At 39.1% G+C, this 25,283-nt stretch overlaps 1 protein-coding gene across 1 annotated transcript in view; it reads right to left on the bottom strand.

Moving 5' to 3' along the window:
* Nucleotides 1-25,283, bottom strand: part of REPS2 (RALBP1 associated Eps domain containing 2) — a 206,643-nt gene that overhangs the window by 64,386 nt on the left and 116,974 nt on the right. Inside the window, exons 12-13 of the mRNA XM_025371831.1 lie at nt 21,687-21,732; nt 18,441-18,577 (exon numbers count right to left, since the gene is read on the bottom strand). Coding sequence (XP_025227616.1) covers nt 18,441-18,577; nt 21,687-21,732 — 183 coding nt within the window. The remainder of the gene's footprint in view (nt 1-18,440; nt 18,578-21,686; nt 21,733-25,283) is intronic.

Raw genomic sequence — 25,283 nt, 5'->3', positions numbered from 1 at the left:
TTTCTAAGGCAGCTACTAAAGGATGTGTTTCACCAAAACAAGAGAGTAAACCAAGAAAGAGAAAGACACAGGATACAGTATAAAAGAAATCCAACATGGGAAAAAGAGGAAGGGAATCCTTGGATGACAGTGTAGGGAGATCCCATGATGAAAACTATGTACCAGGTATTGAAGACAATCCGTTTATATTTCTTCAAAAAGCTGAAACTGGCAGAACACCTGAGGTGTGAGAATTTCATAAGAGGAACTCTGGAAAATTGAAGAAGTCTGTGGTTGAATCAAGGGCAAGTACATTGAAAAGAAACAAGTTGATATTCACTCCAAGGCAAACAAAAACCTGTGCAAGTAAAAAAGGTAACTAATTTACTATATGGCTTACATGGCCATAACAATAATATGAACACTAAATATTAATCTAACCAAAATTATAATACAACTATCGGAAGGGTGGAGAAAGATACTGGGGGAGGGAAGATGATGGCAGAAATTGAAGTCTACAAGAAGTTACACAAATGTGTTATTTAGAACTACGAAGGAAATACCAAAATAATCAACATTTTAAAACCCTGCAGCAGAGTGCATTCTCCTAACTCTTGGAGTTCTATCAATGGCCTTGGAGGAACTTCTCAGACTTCAGTTTGTCCCCTCAGTTCAGCATGGAGCCCTGGGCCTTCCCCCTCTACAATATCAGGATATCAGCTATGATTATTTACTTTTCCAGCTCTCTTTCCTGAAGTCATTTCCACTGACCCTCAGTCAAGAAAAAGGAAAATTAAGAGTACTCATTCATTTCACTTTGCTCTAGATCTAGGGTCTCGATGAGAAATCTCAAGATTTGCCTACTCACACACACGGCTTCTGCAGGGAAGCAGGCAGAGTCGGAAGTGCACCTAAAGCCTTAGGATTTCCCTCAGTTGCCACTTTTTCCAAAAAAAAAAAAAAAAAAAAAAAGCATTAGCTCATGCATTTTTCCTTGTTCAGTCACTGCTGAGAAATCTCTTCCTTGTATTTATAATTTTGTGTTCCTTTCCTTTAATGGTGGGATATATTAATCTAGCTACATTCTATCAATTTTGTCTAATTCACCTTTTTGTCTCCCACAGCACCTAAACACACTACCTTATGTTTAGTAGGCACTCGCACAGTGGTTGAAAATCGGAATTAAATTTAATTTAAAAATCTTCTCTTACAATATTTTCAGTCCACTCTTGACTTAAAATTGGATCCAAATATTTTATCCAGTATGCCCCAATCAGTCAAAAGAAAAAGTACACCTTCATGCAAAGTGAAATTTTAAAAATATTTTGATCACATGGTGGAAGACAAAGGAAAAAAAGAAAAAAAAAAGCTGAATAGTGTACATTTGCAAAAGATGACAATGTACTCATTAATAGTAAACAGTTGCCTTCCTGGGAGGGAAAAGAAGGCAAGAAGACGGGAGGAGAATGTTGTTCCCACATACTTTAAAAAGTGACCATACTTGTCAAGCAATTCCAGGTTTATTCATGAAGTGTTACAGTTAATAAAGTGGGATACTAGTTATCAGCAAGGCTTTGTCCAGCCAAAAGTTTTTATAAGTGTAATCCAAAGGAAAATAATAAATACCCCAATCCTGAAAACCACATTAAAAACTTCAGGAAAAGAAACTGTCATTTAATCCTAAATTCAGAAGACAGACTAATAATTTCTAGTGTTTAAAACAATTTCTTAAGTTTATTGAAAGACATGCAGATTCTGATACTGATCTATTGGATCTCTCCTTCCTGGTATCTTCATCCAAAACTCCAACCTCTAACAATTTTTATCCTGTTATTTAATTATGCTTAGAAATTTCTAGGTAAAACATTATTCATAAACATTACTATTTACTAATTTCCTTCAGATTTTTACATAGCCCCTAATCGATAACTAAATGAAAATACATTCTAACTTATTGAGTGGAAATAAAGCAGCAGATGTGGCCATTGAAAGCTTCAGGAACAGAAAGTCGATTCTTCAGGGGAACAAAACTTGGAATAACTTCAGCTGTGGAAAGGGGCTCCCATCCCCCCTAAGAATATTTTATGTGAAGAAAATAAAAGCATTCAAATACCAAAGGGGGGAAAAACACTCAAGGAATGGAAAACGTTGAAAGGAGCCTCCCAGTGGGACCTATACTTTTAAATATCAATCAAGTAAAGAGCCACATGCAAAGCTTTAAGGATTTCATCAGTAAGGACCATTCCTCTTCTTGGCAAGTTCATAAAAATAGCTGTTTCTTTGTAACAGAAATTGTTCATTCTTTCTCTCCTTTCTAATCATAAAAGCATGTATGACCTTATACATATCTCTTGATCACCCAGCATACACAGTGATGGGCATGTATGTCATATACACCTGTGTATGTAACAAAATGTTTGCCAAGAACACCTTTCCAGAAATACCTGCCTCTATCCCCTGATGACCACACACCACCCCCCGAAATATAAGCTCATTTAATTCTCTATGAAACAGAATATACTTTTTCACCAGTTAAAAGAGATTAACTTACACATGCCTTGTAACTGTTCAACAAGGAAAATATTAATGACTGAATTTAGAAAAGTAGTGAGATCAAATCTGATTCTTTCACTTTACAGATGAGAAAATTAAGACCTGAAGAAATAAAATGACCTGGCCGGGCGCGGTGGCTCAAGCCTGTAATCCCAGCACTTTGGGAGGCCGAGATGGGCGGATCACGAGGTCAGGAGATCGAGACAATCCTGACTAACACGGTGAAACCCCGTCTCTACTAAAAAAAATACAAAAAAATTAGCCGGGCGTGGTGGCGGCGCCTGTGGTCCCAGCTACTCGGGAGGCTGAGGCAGGAGAATGGCGTGAACCCGGGAGGCGGAGCTTGCAGTGAGCTGAGATCCGGCCACTGCACCCCAGCCTGGGCGGCAGAGCGAGACTCCGCCTCAAAAAAAAAAAAAAAAAAAAAAGAAAGAAAGAAATAAAATGACCTTGCCAAGGACACAAGGCTACTATCGAGCAGTAATCAGGATCACATTTTGAACCTACAGGGCAGGCAGAGCAGAAAAATGCAGAGATGGAGGATAAACAGCTAGACAGAGGGTATTCTATATTCAGGGAGTAAGCATGACAGAAGGCTTCAAAGCAAAAAAGTATTGCAACCTCAAGGAGCTCAAAGGATCCTACTGTACATGCTACAAACCACAAATGAAGTAAATAAGATAATATATACTATCTAAAAAATATGCCATTGTAGCAAATACTTAGACTTCTGAGTCATGGGATTACCTCTTTGCAAGATTATGTATGACTCCCCTGTGTTTAAAAACATCCAGTATAGTACTAGCATAAAAATAAACATAAACCAACAGAACAGAATGCAGCATCCAAAAATAAGACCTTATATTTAACAGACAAGTGATTCTCAGCAAAGGTGCCAAGGCAACAGGAAAAGGAGACTATTTTTTGACAAATAGTGCTGGGACAACTGGATATTCATATACGAAGAGATAAACTTAGATCCTTACCTCACACCTTATACAAAAATTAAATCAAAATCGATTCAAGATCTTAATGTAAGAGCTAAAATTATAAAAATTTTAGAAGAAAACAACAGAAAATCTTCAAGATCTTAGGTTAGGCAGACTTCTTAGATATGACACCAAAAGCACAATCCAAAAAGGAAAAAATTTAACATTACACTTTGTCAAAACTCAAAACTTCTGCACTTCAAAACATATCATTAAGAAAACAAAAAGACAAGTCACAGACTGGGAAAATATTTGCAAATCATCTATCCGATAAAGGATTTGTATCCAGAATATATAAAGAATTACAGAATATACAACTCAACAATAAGACAAACACTCAATTTTTTAATGAGCAAGATTTGAGTAGACATCTGATATGGTTTGGCTCTGTGTCCCCACCCAAATCTCATCTTGTATCTCCCATAATTCCTATGTGTTGTGGGAAGGAGCCGGTGGGAGACGACTGAATCATGGGGGCAGGTCTTTCCCATGCTGTTCTCATGATAGTGAATGGGTCTCACGAGATCTGATGATTTTAATAATGGGAATTTCCCTGTACAAGCTCTCTTCTCCTGTCTGCCACCATGTGAGACGCGCCTTTAGCCTTCCGCCATGATTGTGAGGCTTCCCCAGCCACGTGGAACTGTAAGTCCAACTAAATCTTTCTTTTGTAAATTGCCCAGTTTTGGGTATGTCTTTATCAGCAGCGTGAAAACGGACTAATACAACATCTCATCAAATAAAATACAGGAATAACTAATAAGCACATGAAAAGATGCTCATCATCATTAATCATCAGGGGAATACAAATCAAAACCACAAGGAGATGTCACTTCACACACACTAGGATGTAGGATAATCAAAAAGATAATAAGTATGGGTGAGGATATAAAGAGTAACCCTTATACATTTCTGATGTGAAGGTAAAATGGTGCAGATACTTTAGAAAACACTTTGTCCATTTCTTAAAAAGTTAAACATAAATTTACCACATACCCAGCAATTCCACCCTTACATATCTAGCTAAGAGAAATGAAAACATATGTTCACACAAAGACTTGTATTCAAATATTAATGGCAGCATTATTCATAACAGGCAAAAAGCAGAAACAATTCAAATGTCTGTCAAACTGAAGACTGGATAAACAAAATGTGATATAGCTATACAATGGAATACTATTCAGCAATAAAAAGGAATTAAGTACTGATACATGATACAACATGAATGAACCTCAAAAACATCATGCCAAGTAAACAAAGTCAGACACAAAAGACCCCATATTGTAGATTGGGTTTATATAAAGTGTTCAGAAAAGGAAAATCTGCAGAAACACAAAATAGGTTAGTGGTTGCCTGGCGCTGGGCATGGGGACTAACAGTAAATACGTATGTGGAGTATTACTGGGGTGCTGAAAATGATCTAAAACTGGGTTATGGTGAAAGTTGCACTATTTGATAAATTTACTAGAAATCATTAAATTTTACACTGAAAATGGATAAACTTTATGATCTACATACCTCAATAAAGTTTTTGTTGAGCTAAGGGTAGAAAAAAGTATAATTAATAATGTGGAGGAAGATAGATATGAAACAAGATGGGACACAGTCGATAACTGTTGAAGTCAGATGTTCAGTATACTATTTGTCTTATATTCTTGCTATATTTAGAGTTTTTAATAATAACTTCATTTTTGAAATGTAAAAAAGCAAATAGATATATTCCTAGGATTTCCAAGTATCTATGAAGGCAAAACCTCCTTTCCTATCTCCCTGAAGTACCTCAGAGAAATCTACTAACATTTTAAATCACATAAAAGGAAACACAGGAAAAAAAACACATTAGAGTGCCTTGCAAAGGTTACCATATTCATTCTTTAATACATCCTTTAACTTTAGATATTTAGTGTTTCTGCCCATAGAAAAGTAGTAGAGTGTGCCCCCCAAATTAATTTAATGTAGATTGCTTTCTTTGATACCAAATCTGCTGCAACAAAGATTTGAACAAAGATTTCCCATCTTCGAAAGATTCTGGGCAGGATGCGGGGGCTCACACCTGTAATCCCAGCACTTTGGGAGGCTGAGGCAGGTGGATCACGAGGTCAAGAGATTGAGACCATCCTGGCTAACACAGTGAAATCCCGTCTCTACTAAAAATACAAAAAAAATGTCTTCTTTTGAGAAATGTCTGTTCATATCCTTTGCCCACTTTTTGATGGGGTTGTTTGTTTTTTTCTTGTAAATTTGTTTGAGTTCTTTGTAGGTTCTGGATATTAGCCCTTTGTCAGATGAGTTGATTGCAAAAATTTTCTCCCATTCTGTAGGTTGCCATCATACAGCCAACAGACACATGAAAAAATGCTCTTCATCACTGGCCATCAGAGAAATGCAAATCAAAACCACAATGAGATACCATCTCACACCAGTTAGAATGGCGATCATTCAAAAGTCAGGAAACAACAGGTGCTGGAGAGGATGTGGAGAAATAGGAACACTTTTACACTGTTGGTGGGATTGTAAACTAGTTCAACCATTATGGAAAACATATGGCGATTCCTCAAGGATCTAGAACTAGATGTACCATATGACCCAGCCATCCCATTACTGGGTATATACCCAAAGGATTATAAATCATGCTGCTATAAAGATACATGCACACGTATGTTTATTGCGGCACTATTCACAATAGCAAAGACTTGGAATCAACCCAAATGTCCATCAGTGACAGACTGGATTAAGAAAATGTGGCACATATACACCATGGAATACTATGCAGCCATAAAAAAGGATGAGTTTGTGTCCTTTGTAGGGACATGGATGCAGCTAGAAACCATCATTCTTAGCAAACTATCACAAGAACAGAAAACCAAACACCGCATGTTCTCACTCATAGGTGGGAACTGAACAATGAGATCACTTGGACTCGGGAAGGGGAACATCACACACCGGGGCCTATCATGGGGTGGGGGGAGGGGGGAGGGATTGCATTGGGAGTAATACCTGATGTAAATGACGAGTTGATGGGTGCTGACGAGTTGATGGGTGCAGCACAGCAACATGGCACAAGTATACATATGTAACAAACCTGCACGTTACGCACATGTACCCTAGAACTTAAAGTATAATAATAATAATAAATTAAATTTTTAAAAAAATACAAAAAAAATTAGCCAGGCGTGGTGGTGGGTGCCTGTAGTCCCAGCTCAGGAGGCTGAGGCAGGAGAATGGTGTGAACCTGGAAGGCAGAGCTTGCCGTGAGTAGAGATCGTGCCACTACACTCCAGCCTAGGAGACAGAGCGAGACTCCGTCTCAAAAAAAAAAAAAAGATTCTGATGAAAAACAAAGCTATTATATTGCCTGGCTCTTAGTCTCCTCATCGGTAATATGTGAGAGTTGGCCAAGATGACATTCAAGTTCTCTTTTAGCATTGACACTTTATGATTCTAAAATTTATCCATGTTTACTAATAACTCCTTTTTCCTGCACCATAGGATACGCAATAAGGGTTAACTAGGTCCTGGATGGACACATGGGCAGACTTAAGTGACAAAAATGCATGAGATTCAATCTTGGTCAAAGATGGGTCTCTGGTTTCTTCTCTCATATTACATTTACATAAATGCAATCCTCCTAAGCATTTTACTATTAAAACTCTTAGGTTGGTTGAAATCACTAGTTGTGTGTCTGTATAAGTTTTCAGGTAAATCAAACTAAAATTTCAAGAAGTACACAGCTTTTTTTCAGGATTAGTTAGTACTCATTCACTAGCAGCTGTTTCCATCACACTTTCATTAGAGTTGAATAATGTGGTGTGGGGGAGAGAGAGAGAATATGAATGTGTGTTAGGAGGAAGGCAATCTACAAAAAGAGTCTATCATCTTGGAAATGGCTCTTTCCTACATCTATCTATCTTATCTATCTATCTATCTATCTATCTATCTATCTATTGACAGAGTCTATCTATCTATCTATCTATCTATCTATCTATCTATCTATCTATTGACAGAGTCTCACTCTGTCATTGCCCAGGCTGCAGTGCAGTGGCATGATCTCGGCTCACTGAAACTTCCACCTCGAAGGCTCAAGCCTCAGCCTCCCAAGTAGCTGGGATTAGAGGCACGCATCACCACGTCTGGCTAATTTGTGTATTTTTAGTCGAGACGGGGTTTCTCCATGTTGGCCACGCTGGTTTTGAACTCCTGACCTCAGGTGATCCACCCGCCTTGGCCTCCCAGAGTACTGAGATTATAGCCACTGCACCTGGCCACTACCATTATTTTTTAAAATGTGACATACTGTCAGACCAACTGCTAAGCCTTTGACATTTCAAAATGACTTTGTGATGACAACTTCTCCACACGAAAGTTCCTTGCTTATGCCACAACCTTTTGCAATCTGGCTTAACCCTACCACTCTAATGGGACTGTTCTCCTAAGATTTCCCAAAGACACTGTCTACAAACTCCTTCTCCACCAGTCTCCATTTTTCTTGGCCAGCCAGCCAACTTGAATCTTCCAGTCTCTACTTCCTTCCTGTAACACACTCCTCCCCAGGCACTCCAGGCCACGGTACTGTGTCCCTTACTGAGCTAATATAATCACATGGCTTCGAGTTCAGTTCCACCAGAAATTTGGTATTTACATAGCAGGTCCTGAAGAGTTTTGAGTAGGGAGGTGATCACAGCTGTGCTCGCAGAAAATTAATCCTGTTGCCTCATGAAGGAAAGAACAAAGCAAGCAAGCCAGATTTGAGGCTACTATAGTAGACTCCCAGGAAGCTAGTAATAAGAAGTAAATCAAGACAGATGTCCAAAAAGAATCAATAGGATTTGACTGAAAAGTCATATCTTTCAAAGTTTAGCTCACCAGCCCTGTGCACCCCCTGCCCACAAATCCACTGATCATTCTAGTTAGCAACCACTCAAACTCAAAACCCTTCTAACAATCACACACAACTGTGACACTGATTGGCAGAGTTTGGGGGCATATCCATATTCCTCTTGGGATTCTCCAAAGTGCCAAGTACCCAGTAAATGCTCATTAAATACTGGTTGAATAAGACACTATTCTGGTCACCATTACTGAGGTCTATTTCAGTTTTCATATAATTCTATAAATTCAGATGCATATAAAGAATTTACTAGGCCGGGCGCGGTGGCTCAAGCCTGTAATCCCAGCACTTTGGGAGGCCGAGGCGGGCGGATCACGAGGTCAGGAGATCGAGACCATCCTGGCTAACATGGTGAAACCCCGTCTCTACTAAAAATACAAAAAACTAGCCGGGCGTGGTGGCGGGCGCCTGTAGTCCCAGCTACTCGGAGGCTGAGGCAGGAGAATGGCGTGAACCTGGGAGGCGGAGCTTGCAGTGAGCCGAGATCGCGCCACTGCACTCCAGCCTGGGTGACACAGCGCGAGACTCCGTCTCAAAAAAAAAAAAATAAAAAAATAAAAAAATAAAAAAATAAAAAAAAAAAGAATTTACTGATGTACTGAGAATTATATTGTTTTATGATCTCCTTCAGCTCACAAGCTTCATGATAGTCACAAACTAAATGTCCAACAATAGGAAAATGCTTAAATAAAACATAGTCCCAATCAATAAAGGTAGAAAAAATAAAATAGAGTATCGCCATTTTGCAACTACCGATAAAATAATGGATCTAAGCAGTGGTTTGCTGGAAAAAACTCATGCCAGCTTGTGAGAGCCAACTGTGTGCATCTGTTCCAACCTCCACATTCAGTAACACATCAGTAGGAATGAAATTAGCCGTGGCAGGAGTGTTTACACCATAAAAATTGGCAAGTGGCCGGTTGTTAAGCATCTGCTGACACACCACTGGATGTAGGCAATGATGATCAATAGCTGATAAAACCATTATTTGAAAGGTCGCTGGGATCTTTATCATAACACATGGATCAGGCTAATACTAGGTAAATGCACTAATCAATCAAACATCACAAAAATAAAGGCATTAGACACTGGAGATCTCTTAATGTGGTGCAGTAAGAAGTACACAGCATCTCTAGGTAGTATTCTTGTCAAAAATCTAAACTAACTCTAATCAAGCCTAGACCTACCTATCATTTTCTAGGAAATACAGGGGATGGAAGAACAATCAGCAAAATACAGAATGTGGAAAAAGTCTACAGGGTAGATGATTTTTTATGAATAAATGAATAGCAAAGAGAAAAAAAAAAGACTGAGAGAAGAACCTATCGGTTAAGAGACTTAAGATATACCAAAACAAGTGCAATGTGCATGTAGCCCTTGTTTGAATTCTGATTGGAACAAGCTAGTATAAAAAGACATACTTGAGACAATTCAGGAAATATGAACACTGGCCAAATATTAAATGATATTAAAGAATTGTTAATTTTGTTATGTATGATAAAGGTATTGTGCTCAAGTATTTTAAGACCTTATCTCCTAGAGAGATATATAAAGAGTTTATATATAAAATCATATGATATTTGGGATTTGCTTCAAAATAATCTGGGGTGGAGGTTCTCAACTTTTACATAAATTTGAAATTTTTCATAACAGTTTTTAATAGAGTAGCCAGCATATAGATGATATATAAAAGAAACATAAAATTATCAGTACTGACATGGTTATCTCCAAGAAATAATGTATAATGTATATAAAAAAGACATGAAGAAAACATGCATAATGTGATGAAAATTATTTTAAAGATGATTTAGAATTGTATCAAAAAGAATAAAACTTTTAGGAATACATGTAACAAAAGAAGTGCAAGACTTATATACTGAAACATTGTTGAAAGACACTTAAAGACCTAAATAAATGCAAAAACATACTGTATTCATGCATTGGACAACTTAATGTTATTAAAACAGCAATACTAACCAAACTGACAGACAAATTCAATGCAAGCCCTACCAAAATCCCAGCTGACTTTTTGTTTTTGCAGAAATTGACAAGCTGATCATAAATTTCATGTGGAAATGCAAGGGACTCAGAATAACCAAAACAATCTTGAAAAAGAATAAAGCAGGAGGACTCACACTTCCCAATTTCAAAACTTACTATAAATCTACAATTACCAAGACACTGTGGTACTGGCATAAGGATAGACCTATAGACCAACGGAACAGAAATGAGAGTCCAGAAATAAATCCTTATGTTTATGGTTAATTGATTTTCAACAAAGGTGCCAGGAAAATTAAATGGAGAATTAATAGTCTTTTCAACAAATGGTACTGGGACAACTGTATATCCACATGCAGAAAAATGAATTTGGACTCCTATCTCATGCCATATAAAAAAATTAACTCAAAACAGAACAAAGACCTAAATGTAAGATCTAAAACTGTAAGACTTTGAGAAGAAAAGAGGAGTGTTTGTGACCTAGAGTTAAGCAGTCATTTTTTAGATATGACAGCAAAAGCATGAGCAACAAAAGAAAAATACATAAATTAGACCTCATCAAAATTAAAAACTTTTATGATTCAAAGGACACCATCAAAAAGATGAAAGGACAACCCACAGAATGAAGGAAAATATTTGTAAATCAAGTATCTGTAAAGGAAATTTTATGCAAAATATATAAAGAACATTTACAAATCAACAATAAAAAGACAACTCAATTTTTAAATGAGCAAAGATTCTGAATATTCTCCAAAGACAACATAAATATGACCAATAAGTACATGAAAAGATGTATAACATCATTAGCCATTAGAAAATGCAAATCAAAATCACAACACCACTTCATGCGCACTAGGATGGCCAAAATTAAAAAGGCAATAACAAGTGTTTTGAGGATGTGAAGAAACACAATTGGAATCCTCATAAATTGCTAATGAAATAGTAAATTGCTTCCGCTGCTTTGGAAAATACTTCAGTAGATCCTCAAAATGTTCAACATAGAGTCACCATATGAACCAGAAATTCCAGCCCTACCTATATACTCAAGAGAAAGAAAAAATATGTTTACACAAAAAATTAGACATGAATGTCTATAGTAGAATTATTCACAATAGTCAAAAAGTGGAAACAACCCAAATATCAAAAAATGTGGTTTATCCATACAATGAAAGATTATTCAGCCATAAAAGGAATGAAGTATTGATTCATGTTACAACATGAATGAACCTTGAGAACATTATACTAAGTGAAAGAAGCCAGTCACAAAAGACTACATATTGTATGATTCCATTAATACAGAATTCCAGAATGGGCAAATCCATAGAAACAGAAAGTAAGTTAGTGGTTGCCAAGGGATAGGGGAAGAAAAGGGAGGAATGGGAATGATTGCTCATAGGTATGGGGTTTCTTTTGGGGGCGATGAAAATATTCTGAAATTACATAGTGCTGATGGTTATATAACACTATGAATATACTAAATATCACTGAATTGTGCACTTTAAAAAGGTGAATTTTATAGTATATGGGTTACATCTCAATAAAGCTTTCATTTAAAAAAAAACTGCCCAGACTGCCAAATTGAACCCTTGGCTAGCTGTGCACTGTGGACCCAAAAGTTTGGGATGGGTCAGAAATCCCATAGTCCTACTAGATTTTAAAAGAAACAAGTAGCACTCACAGGAAAAACACAATAAGGAAATCTATAAGGTCAGAGCTGCTTGTGTGGCCAAATTCATCTTTTAGAGAACCTGAAAGGTAAGTTTGGTATTAGGAACATCTCTTACTTAAAAAAACATCTCTTACTCAAACTTACCCAAGCAGTTTACCTACTTCTTAAGTTACAGAAACAAATATTCATTTATAGAAAACCCAGGAAAGACTTTTCAATTCGCCACTCAATAAACACAGCCACTTCCAAGTTAAGACAGAGCCCTTACCACGACGTTTTACCCAACTATACATCTCACAATGTAACCTTTGGGAGGTCGTCCAGAACTACTCCTCAGTGTTGGAAGGGCACTGAAATGGAATCTGAAGAATACATGAGAGCTTAAAAGGCTGCTCAGAGCCGGGTGCAGTGGCTCATGCCTGTAATCCCAGCACTTTGGGAGGCCGAGGTGGGTGGATCATGAGGTCAGGAGATCGAGACCATCCTGGCTAACACGGTGAAACCCCATCTCTACTAAAAATACAAAAAATTAGCCAGGCATGGTGGCAGGTGCCTGTAGTCCCCAGCTATTCGGGAGGCCGAGGCAGGAGAATGGCATGAACTCGGGAGGCAGAGCTTGCAGTGAGCTGAGATCATGCCACTGCACTCCAGCCTGGGTGACAGAGCGAGACTTCATCTCAAAAAAAAAAAAAAAAAAAAAGGACTCAGAACACTTCTGTCATTTCAGCTGCATTCCAGGAGGTGGTAGCAGATGGTCATAAAGACACCCTGAATACAGAGTCGTAGGGAAGTCTGAGATAGGTAAACTCAGGCAGGAAAGACATCTCTGGTACTCTCAGATACCATCATTGCAGCTAAAGAGTGAAAAGCAAATTTCTTATAATAGGTGACATCTGTACATGAGCCAAAATTAAAAAGATACAAATAGGCATTCAACAGAAAGTCAGCTTGTTTCCCAGTCCTGTCCTCAGTCATACTGTTCCCCTTCCCCAGAGGCAACTATCATTGCCAGTTTCTTTAGCATCATCCTGAAATTGTCTATACATTTATAAACATACACATTCTGCACCATGCTTTTGTCACTTAATTTATCTGAGGTAGCTCTCCATGTAGTATATGTACCTGTTCTTTTTAACAGCTTCATACAATTCCATAGGATGATGTACCATAGTTTCTTAACCATGGAATGAGTTGTTATTATCAGTATATCTAAAGCAGAGACAGGAAATTAGCTACCCATGGACAGACACTAGCCCCGGATGTGTTCTGTTCAGCCATCACAATGGTTTTAATGTGTGGATCTCAATGTATTTGGCCATATGGGGTGTGGTTAAAAAAAAAAAAAAAAAACTGACCATCAACATCCCCTTCTCCTTTTTTGCAGTAAGAAGGGTATTTCTGGGAAATGGCTGCCCTGCCAAGGACTACATTTCCCAGCTGCCTGGCAACTAGGTCTATCCATGGGCCTACGTCTCCCCAGCTAGATTTGAGTGGAAATGATGAAAATGCCCAGTCTGAAACTTTAAAGGAAGGCTATGTCTCCTCCACACCATATCTGCCCCTTCTGCCAGGCAGATTCTCAATGACTGGAACAAGGCAGAGCTAAGGCTTTTTACTGTCACCATGGAAACCTCAGGCTACAAACCTCAGGCATGGCTTTGAGAAGAGGCAGGTCTGAATCAAGAGTGGAAGAGAGGGGTAGTTCTTACTGTCTCCGTGGACAGAAGAAACCCTTTTTTATGAAAAAAAAATCACTTCATGAAAGTAACTGTTTCATTGAGGAAAAGGAGATTAGGTACCAGCTTAGTGTGATTTTTCTTACAGGAATCTCAGTAATAAAAGATGTTTCATAGCTATAAATACAGAGCTATAAAATCCAAACATCACTAAGCAAATTCCAGGTCTGGCTGCCTCTACGTTTTGCATACTTGCATTGTCACTGACTTAGACTTTCCTGCACATTTTTGCTATCTCTCAAATACAGCAGTTGTGTGGGACTGTGAGGCAATGGCTTCAAGAACTGGGTCAGCTATTACAAATGGTTATCTCCCTGTTACACACAGCAATCATAGTATATCCACTTCTCCTTATGAAAACACATGCCTTGGGTTTGACGCCAGTACCTAGAGCCCTGGAATCATCTAGGCTACTATAAATCACACATTCACACTCTCTTTACAGATACCAAAGTTGAAGCCAACTGTTCTATATTTCCAAAGTTGGCTTTGTTCATTTTTATAGACTTACATTCTAAATCAGCCCTTTGTTCTTTTTCCCCATATCATGTTACCTATTCTCATAAATGTAAAGGCATTAATGCCACCTACTTCTAAGCTATTCCTTTAAATGCTATTTGAATCCTATACCAAGAGTCTGTGGACTCTCCTTCCATTGGTCCTACAATTTTTTATTCTATTTCCTGCTTTTTCCTTTGGATAAACATCATCACTCCTATGTAACAACCATCCCATCTTTCTCTTCATTTTCCTCTTTCATTTTTCTTTGCATCTTCTCTCCATTCTATTTCCTCTCCACACTATCACTCCACTTTAAGCCACTCTGTCTCAGCACCTTAGCTTCAATCACTCTGTTTTCACAATCCTGCAAGTCTCATTTTATTAACAAGGGCTTAATTTTATCTTTCCCTTTCAACTCAAGTCCACATCTTGCTTCATCTCACATTATTTTCCTCTCTTTTCTTTACCTTTCCTTATTCTTCTATTGTCATAAACAGGGTGGCCCAGGCAGTCTGCCTTAAGTGATAAAGTTGGCAGAAGGAGGAGATATGGGGGTGCAGGGGCTGGAGGGACAAGGAAGAGCAGAGCAGCAGGTGAGGTAGGCTTCCCCATGACCACCCTCACATTCCCAAGTGCCTGACAGGAGGGAGGTCCAGAACTTAGGCAAAATGAAGAAGAAACAAGTGGTCCCCGTGGTTAGGCAAAGAGAGATGTAGCAACAGAAGCTGGCCGAGCCTTCTGAGCAGGCAAATCATAAGAGAAGAAATATTCATGGCCAATAACAATACAAAAAGATTCTCAGCCTCACTAGGAATCAGAGACATGAAACTGCCTATTATATAGGTAATGATTAAAAAGATGAACATTAAGTAGTGTTGGCGAGATTATGAGGAAACACTTTCAGACAGTGTTAATGATGGAGCAAGTTGACAGCTTTTCCACCTCACCCTTTGGCAACATATAGCTACACTTTAAACATCTACAGCCTTTGACCCTGCAACTCCAACCAGCAGGATTTAACCTAAGAAAATAATTAGATGATGAAACAAAGATATGGACATGAAATTATTAATAACCTCTGCCTTGTTTATATCATAAGAACAAGGTGGTGGTATGGGGGAGCTTGGCAAGGGGAGGCTGAGGGGAGGCTCATACCTGTGGAAGAGTGAAGGGGGAGAAAGACAAAAAGAGAAACAGAGGGGTATAAAGAGGACATGGGGGTCAGGGTGGAGAGAAAGGTTTGTTTGCAAGGGTGAGAAAGGAACGGAGGCTGGGGTCATGGGGTGGTGGGTGAGCTTAAGAGGAAAGTATGGGGAAGAGAAAAGGCAGAGAGAAGAAGGGAGAGAGATCTCTCCATCAAAGCACAGTCTACCATGGTATATCCATATCATGCAGACCTTACAGGGAATGGTGCAATCCTCTATATGAAATAGAAAGATGGTTAATTGGAAAGATCAGGATACAGAACAGCAAGCATAGTGTGATCCCATTTATCTAAAGTGATACATAAAGATAAGTGCAGCAAAGGGATGCCTACATGTACACCATGATTCTCAGTGAGTAGACTCTTCTGGAGGATTTAAGTTCTACTTCATGCATTTCTAGTTTGTCAGCATTTCGATAATTAATTTCTAGCAATATGCAATACACTAAAATTCTATATAATTTAGACAGACCCTTATACTTTCCTGTGAGAATTAACCAACATGAAAATAAAGTAGATGCAATTATACCACCTGCTTTTCATACTGCAGAAATGTTCTACTCTTCATGTGATAAATTTAAACTGCTCATTAAAATTTCATCTGTATAAATTTGTACTGAAAAGACAATGGAATTAGGCTATGAACACAGACATCACCCACCTAGCTATTCTTTGTCTAAATATTACATTTATCAGGCCCTACCACAAGGGACCTCGCCAGGACATTATCAAACCAAAGTACTTTTCATTTTGAAGTCACATCACACAGAGATATCAAAGAAAGCTGTCTTAATTCAGGTTTTCCCTAATTAAGCCCCTGACATATGAACTTGAGAACAGGTATATTAGTCGAGCGAGGGGAAAGTGAGACAGGGCAGGAGGGAAGCAAAACAAGAAAAAGTAAATCAATGAATGGGGTACTACGGCAGGCAACTGGGGTTCAGTCCTTTTGTGAGCCTTCTGAGAAACTGGGTAGGAGGAATCACAGAATTGTCCACTAGCCGTCAAGGAAGTCGGGGTGTTATCCTCATTGGTGGAGGCTTGCATTTCAGGCATTAAATTCTTGATACTTGCAGGCCATGGGAATATGGGCCTTACATGCTTACTAAGGCCTGTGGGTCAAACACAGTACTACAGGTTGAGTATCCTTAATCCCAAAAATCCAAAATCCGAAATGCTGTAAAACCCTAAACTTTTTAGTGTCGACATGACACTCAAAGGAAATGGTCATTGAAGCATTTCAGATTTTTCAATTATACGCTCAATTGGTAAGCACATAATACAAATATTCCAAAATCCAAAAATATCCAAAGCCTGAAACACTTCTGATCCCAAGCATTTTGGATAAGGAATACTCAACCTGTATTTGGATTATGTTTATTATCTCACCAAAACCTTACAACTCCATGGAGTATTGGCTCTACTGTACAGATTAGGAATCTGAGATGCACAAACATTAAGCCACTTGCTGAAAATCAGTGAATAAGCAGCTGAGCTGAGGTCCAAACCCAGTTTTGTCTCTTCCACTGTGTGATACAGTGTCATAAAAACCACAGCATGTGAATTCTCCAGTACAGCTGGCATCTCCTTACTGGGTCACACAACCTGAGAGAGACATGTGAGCATTTCCAGCCTCCCTCCTTGCAAGGTAACGGTATTGAGATAGCTTCCCAGATTGTTTGAATCTTCTTGCATCCATAGGAAAATCTTCCAGGTCATAATCCGCCAGCCATGTGAAATTTTTATAGCATCATCACCCGTGGTTACTCCTACCCTAAATACCAGTCACTATGAAATTTATGCCAGAATTCAGATCAAAGTATGACAGGAAATTCAAGGCAAATTTTTGTCTGATGAACTCATGGCAGAGAATTAAATTTGATAGAGAGTTCCAGGTTCTAGTATATTAAAAAACAATCTATAACTTTACTGTGAGGAGAACACTTTATTAGAACAAATAAAACATGCTGAGCTCTGCCCAGACACAGAGGTCATGCTAATGTGTGAGCCAAGGAAAGTCTTTTCTTGCTTTAGTAGAAAAGATAATAATCTGCAAATCACTAGCATCTGAGGCTGGCCTGATTTAAAATGCACATAGATGGAGAAAAAGTTCCAGGAAATCATTGTATTTATAGCTTACCTGCATGAGTCAGTGGAAAGGCCCTTGCTGCTCCCAAAATAATAGGGACAGCACTGTACCCTATCACCTTCACTAAAGCAAAGGCATGCCTCTCATCTTCTATTCCTTAGGTTCCTTAGGAGGATATCTCCTACCTCACAAGAAGCCAGGGGAGCAGATAGGGCCCCTCTGGGCCTCCCCCACCTCCAGCCCAGCTACACAACAGCTGGCTCAAGAACATCCCATCCCCAGAAGCCCAGGGTAGCCCACCTGAAGGAGCCCGTGCCCTAGGACCCTCCACCAACCACCCAACCAACCGTCAGATTCAGAGTCCCCACAGCATTAAATCCTACAGGACACAGGATCTTCCCACAAGTGTAAAATGCAGGAGAAGGTTCTGGCTAGGCCTTAATCTCTAAGATCTTTCATAGAAGACCACACAGGCATCTGAGGAAATGACAGACAGCGATCTATCTTGTTCACAAATTACCAACGATGCAGAGAGTAAGACCCCAGCCACACACTCAGCAGGCTGCATGGAAGTGAAGCATTTTTATCCTCTTGGTAGAGAATTTCCTAATTCTTGATCCATAACAAGTGTGGGCAAGGCTCCAGACACATGTGCTACATATGTGTCTACAACTGTTTTCTCTCCCAAGAATACCATAGCCACGTGAAGACCTTCACGGGATGCGAAACTGCCAGGTCTGTTCTTTCTCCGGACTCACAGAGGCCTCTGTGGCAGACACACATCCGCTGGCTCCAACAGGAAACAGAAGGGTTTGGGGGCAAGGGGCACTTCACCTGGCACACTGGGCTGGAAGACTTTATTCAGATCCAAGGAGGAGGCTCTGGAATGGGTTTTCTGTGGCCGAGGTGGCGGGGTGGGAGGGTCCTCGCCCCTTTTCATGGCCTCTTCTATGGAGGTGCTAGAATAAGATCTGTAGCAAAATAAGGGAAGGTCAGAAGGGAAATAGCAAAGCTTTACTCTCTGAAGTTGGGGTGAAATGGAAAATAACCACAAAGTCAAAGTGACTACAGAGAACTGATCAGCTACCAAAGCAGCCATAAATTCTACTACCCATTAAATGCCACTATGTACAATAATTGTCCAAATCCAACTATGAATTGGGATCTTTTTAACCTCTTTGTTCTTATTATACCTTAGATCTAAATCAACCCCCCCCCAAAAAAAAAAAACTTTGTGTAAATTCAAATCCATTTCTATGGGAATTGTTAATAAAAAAAAACACGGAGCCCTTCAGCTTAGGCATTTCCATGTTCTAACAGAAGGGCTTCATGGTATAAACTGATCAGAGAACTTTTCTCCTGTTCACTTGCAAATGTGATGACAGGTTCAAGTGGAATTGGGACAGATAAGCTGAGGGTAAGAATCCAATGTTCAGGGGAATATGCCACAAACAAAGCTAGGAAAGGAAAATACACATCAATCAGATTGAGGGGTCTAGCTTGTCTTTCCCTGAGAAAGCAAAAGTCTCATTTTTAACCTTCTTCCTCAATCTACAGCAAGGCATAATTAACTAGGCAACTTCTGAGATTGTAACTCCAGTAACATCATCTTTTTAAAAAGGAACTAAATAACTTGCAAAAGGTCAGACAGAAAGTTACACAGTTCGTTTCAAACTCCAATCTCTGTTTCTATATCCCATTTTAAAAACGTTTTCATACTGCCTATGAGTCGGGGGGAAATACTTTGGTGATAGCAACTAGAATATTTATTGAAGACCTACTTACTTTCCAAATAAAATTCAACTCCATACACTGCTTAGAAATAGGTTTAAGGATGGGTTCCCAATATGATGATTGCGAAAAGGCCCTAAAATGTAGATGTATACATCTATTGTATTTAGCTTCTCAACTAGCTTCATGTCAAAGCAGAAAACGACCTTTGAGTCAGAGGTACATCCTAGAGACAAATTAACCTCTGAAAACCATTCTTCATACTTAGCTATTAGAGTGGCATTTAGGAAATTAGAATATATCAGTTACTATTAAACCCCTTCAGTTCTTGACAGAGCTGTTTTTGACATCATGAGTTTTAATTTTCCTGAATAAGTTTCTCAAGGATTCTTTCTGGTAGTTGAGGGTTCTGTCTGTCTTAAAGATTGCAACTTTAATAAAGCCACCATAATGGCATGTGACGTGTTCTGGGGTGGGCCCTGTAACATAACTAGCAAGAGAGACAAGGCAACGGCAGGCAGAAACTAGCAGGGAAGAATGCTCTGACTCTTTCAACAAGAATCAAAGGGAACTGATACGGACGGACAAGGTTCTTACACGGGAACGCTTCACTTAAAAAAGACAATTAGAGACCCTAGCTAGAAATGAAAAGAACTTTCTATGCCACATATAGCTTTTGTGACATCTTTCACTCAAAAAAGAAATAATGTGTGTGCAAATAATGTGTATGCATGCACATAGTTAAGCACACAATCCCATAGTGCACATTCCTCGTTTTCATTTTATTTTCATATATAACCTGTATGTTTATATCTTCATATGGAAAGTTACTGAATATAAAATAAGTGAGATTGTATAACCATGACTGCTGCAACCAATTAAAACATAAATGTGTAGGGAGTTAACAAAATGATGAATGCAGTGGTGTTAAAATGGTGATTTTTCCCTCTTTTCCTTATATTTCTACAAAACTTTAACATTTCAAAAAACAGGATAAAAATAATTCAATTCTCTTCTTCCCAGTGAGAAGTAATGAAAATAAAATCCTCCAAATTAGACCAAAAGCACAATCTCTGAAAGGATAATATGTAAAATTTAGCCAGACACATTAATAATAGAATATGTGGCTATGAGATTTTATAATTTCACTGGCTTTCAGGGAGAGAGGAAGTCAGCAGAAGCTAAAACTTTGAGGTTCGATTTATGGTTAACATAGTACACAAAACAGATTTCTGCAATTCAATGGCAATTCCTACTATGAAAGCATATCCCAAAACTAGTACAGACTAGTTTGTAAAAGATCCATTCATCCTTTTAAAAAGGATGAGTAAATGTGTTGACCACAGAAAGAATGCCTATACCTTTTCTTCCTACCTAAAAGAATTACTCTATTGTTTTTAAATATAGACAAATATAAAAATATAGATATCTATATCTTACATAAACAAGGAAACAAAAACCCAATTTGGAAAATGCAGATAGAAACTAAAGGATAACTCTTTGACTTACAAAGAGATGAGGTTCCTTAAATATCAGTATTTCAAGCATATTAAATATGATCAGACTTAAATTTACTTTTTCAGGATTGTGTCTAGTAGGCAAAGGAGGGGAAAATGTCTCTAAGAGCCAAAGCAAAACAGAAAACACACACATGGTATCCTTGGTATCCTATCTTACACTGCAGTTCTACCAGTGAAATACAGTACCAATACCATTTCCCTTCCTTAATGGATTAATTCTATTAGTGTCTCTATATTTCCCCTCTGCGCCTCTTTTCTGAGTCTCACATCAACCGCAGCTCTGCCTTACTGGCTTTCTCTCTTTTAATAGCCTCTTTAAAAATGTGAAGCCGAGAGGGGCACTAAGGTAGGCTCAAACAGACCATAAACATTGCTTACCTGAAGCTGCAAGCTTCACTGAAGTTATCACAAGCATTTTCTTTCCCTACTCTAGATTTTATTACCCAGACTTTTTACTTTTTGGTGTTCACCTTGTCATGATAGCAAATTTTCATGTTTGTTACCTTACCCATATTTTCCTCTTTCCAAAGCTACTTCCCCCTATTAGTTATCATCTTGCAACAACTGGGTCATCTCACACAATCCACTTCATGTTGAGGGGCCATAGGGCACTAGTGACCACCTTCTAGCACTAGTGACCACAGAAACCAAGGCTCCCAGCATTACTGCATGTTCCCATCAGGCCACGCATGAGTGAAATGGATCACACCCTAAGCTTTACATCTAAAGGAAGAGGAAATCATGGGTTGGGTTTTTGGTTTGTGGTTCTTATTTCTAGGCAGGGGGCAGGGCACAAAGGGCATTAAAGCAGAAATTAAATGAACACTACCTGGATCTTGGTCTTGCTTTGAGACTGTTGGAATCCTTGGAAGTTGCTGAAACAAAGATTATTTGTTGTTTGCTTGGGTTTCATTTCTGCAGTTAAACAAGTTTATATGCAGCACCTGGGCTAGTACAGAACACATCAACAGGCAAATGTGAGGTAAAAATGCCCATGTGGAGAACTGGACATCTCCCACATTTTCATGATTTCCTTGTTTTATTTCAAAATCTAAAGGAACGATTAAAAGGAAAGAAAACCCAGCATATTTTTCCTTTGGTCAGAGCACTATTTGAGAGGCCATTCTCAAATTCAAGTTGATTAATGAAGACATTCCAGTAAAAAAAGACAACCCCTTTCAAGGGGGTTGTCTTTTTTATATAACGACGGATTCACACTTGAGAGTTTCTTGGTCTATCATGATAGTCTAGTAATAGATTTTGAACCAGTCTACCCTGAAGGATAGGAAGAAGTCTATCTAACTACATTAAAAAACAAAACAAAACAAAAAACAAAAACACACTACCAGAGCAGCATGGCCACAAAAAAACAAAGCTCTCACAAGTAAGTGGAAATGAGCTATACAGCTTCTCCTGTAAGAAAATATCCTTGTGTCCCACATCTCTGTGACCAAATCATACAGAGAATTATGAAAAAAAATTGCTGAATCTTTTCCCAGCCATATGACTTTTCCTCATCAAATTTAAATCATAAACTAACTTGCTCACTGCCAACACCCATAGAGCCTTCTTCCCCATCACAAGTTGTGAGGCGTAATTAGAAACATTTACAAAAATGCTGATCCTCTTTTTATGCTTTCAATCCTCTATGGAAGACAACTTTAGGAACCAGTAGCTATGCTCAGGTGTTGCAAACATTGCAAATTTTTCATCATAAAATGTCATTAAAAATCATAGAAAAGGTGCTAGTAACACAGAACAAGAAGAATGTAATTTCTTTGTTTGCATGAATTCTTCCAAAAAGAAAATGTCTCACTGCATTATCTCATCCTCTTTTACATTGCTCCAAAGATAAAAACCCTCCTTGGTATGAAGCAGCCTGAATTTATGATGATCATTAAAATCCTTGGGTTAGGTAACAGGGCAGAGAGGGGAGGCGAAAATCCTCATAAATGCTAACAAGGCACAAAGCAAACTACTGGTCAGCTGCACAAGAGATGCACTTCTCCCAACCCAAGCATTTTGGCTTGTTGTAGTGAGAACACAGGGGTCTTCCAGCTTCAAACAGCTGAAATGCTGCCAGAGTGCAGGAAAGCCTGGAAAACCCAAGAAGTTTGAGTCCTCTTTTGCCCATTATCGTGCACCTGCACCTGGATATGGACAGAAAAAGATCTCCCTCCCTCCTACAAACCCCAGGCAGCAAAGAAAGCGGCCTCAGGAAGCCTCTCTCCCAGCCCAGGAGGCTGCCTTGGGGCTGGGTGGACAGAGTGGACCAGACTCACCGCAGAGCTGGGGAAGCCCTCTGCGCAGGCTGCCTGCAGCTGGCTCCGTGGCCCTCTTCTCCCTCAGGCCCCACTGCTTTCAAGAAATACGTGGGTAGGAGAGGTCCCGGACATGATAAAATACTGTTCCCCAAACCAGACCATGGTGACTGTTAATTCCTTTGTCAACTGCCATTATCTTTGTCTTTTTGCTGGTAGGGATGGGTGTGGAAGGAGGGGTGAGCCCTGCTGGTGAGAGATAGACAGACAGACAGACAGATGGGGTGAGGGTGTGGATGAGTAGTGGAGAGACAGGACTAGAGACCAGGCCAGGGGTGCTGAAACTAAGGCCCTCCTCCTGGCCATGACACTAACTAGCTGTTACTTCCCTGAACCTCAGTCTCCTCACCTAGAAAACAAAGGCAATAAAAATGCAGTCTCTTTCTCACAGGGACAGATATGGTGAAAGTACTTTAAAAACTGAATGTACGTTAGAATTGCAAAATACTACTATTGTAGAGTGCATAAATAAAGGTTCCTAATTTTTCAAGCCTGGAAATGTGGTTTCTAAATTTAGTTCCTTCTAGGACAGCAAAGGAGGTTCAGGTGGGAGCAGGTAACAGAAGGACAGAACTGCTCTACCCCAATAAAAACATGGGGTGATAGTTGGCAATGGAGCAGCTGTTAGAATCACCAACAGCAGTCTAAAGACAGCACTGTGAGGGTGAACCAGCTGAAAACACCTCAACATGGGCCAGAGACATCAAGAAAAAGACCATCATTGTGCATGGTGCTCTGTTGAATTAGGTTGGAATGGGATATTGGTTAAAAAAATCTCTTAAGACTCCGCTAATATAGACACTCTCAGCAATTACAACAAATGGATCATAGCTTCTCGTGTAGCTGGAAAGAGGAATGCCAACTTCCTAGAACACTCAAGGCATGTCATCTTTCCAGGAAATGGGAACGGAAAGAGGAGCAGGCCTAGAGATTAACCCTCCAAAAGGCAGCAACTGAACTGAGGTACACATGGCAAGGACAGCCATCCAGAATTCTAAATCACCACCTTGAAACTCTTGTGTCTCCCACTGGGAATCCAAACATTTCCCAGAAAAGGGGGGATTAACTATGTTTAAGATGAGGAACTCCCTCATACCCAGAGAGGGGCAGTAGTGGGAAAAACAAATCAGAAAACACATAGCATGCTCCCAGGCACAATGTGAAATCAATTCCCACATACTTCCCATGCTGTGGCACACCTGTTGAGTTTTATTTGGTGATGCCATGTCCTAGTCAATGAAGGAATGTTTAAAATGAGATCTAAAGCTCATGCCCCAGATGACACTTGATCTTGTGCTAAAATCCCTTAAAAAAAAAAAAAGTAGGAAGAGTTATGATACTTAAAGGCTGTTGGAGAAGCACCAATTTAACACTCCAAATTTAAACAGCTTTTACTAATACGACAACATGAAGTTTACGAAACTGGAATGCATCCACTTTAGCTCCAGAAATAAGAGCTAGAAAGAACTGCCCCAGGTGTTGGCCTACATTAACAGAACATTTCACCCAATAAGGAATGAATTCAAATCTGTTTCAAAAGTCAAAATTAAGCTTCGGAATTCCCATCACTTTTGGAGTCATGGTTGATCTATAACCTTAATTTTCTATTTTGTAGCATCACCTTCCACAGCTGGTGGTTCCCAAAACAGGCTATGTACCAGAACCAACTGGGGAGCTGCCAAAAAATACAGTTTCTCAGGCCTCCATAATTGAAATCCATCATCCACATTCATTCATATTTATTCTCATTCTCATATTCTCTCTTTCTCCTTCCCCCTACCGTATTTTTCTCCCACTCCTCCAATTCCTTCCTCTCCCTCCACCCATCTCTCTTTGAAACTCTGAATGAACTTGACATTTGGGAAATATTGTACCACAGCATAAGCCTCAACATTATATTGATTCCTCTGTTCCAGCGTTCAACAAATAAGCCCAGGATGATAGCTAGCTTATCACAACAAACATGATTGACTTATTTAAAATATGCAAGAAAGATAACAGCAAAAGAGAAAGCAACAACTTCTTTCATGTCCTTATAACTAGAGCTCCAAATAGTAATGTCTTCTGTAGTCACTTTGTTTTTAACTAGATTCAACTTGGTTCAA

The sequence above is a fragment of the Theropithecus gelada genome, chromosome X (genome assembly GCF_003255815.1).
Source record: "Theropithecus gelada isolate Dixy chromosome X, Tgel_1.0, whole genome shotgun sequence".
Taxonomy (NCBI): domain Eukaryota; kingdom Metazoa; phylum Chordata; class Mammalia; order Primates; family Cercopithecidae; genus Theropithecus; species Theropithecus gelada.
This window is presented reverse-complemented; position numbering and strand designations above follow the sequence as displayed.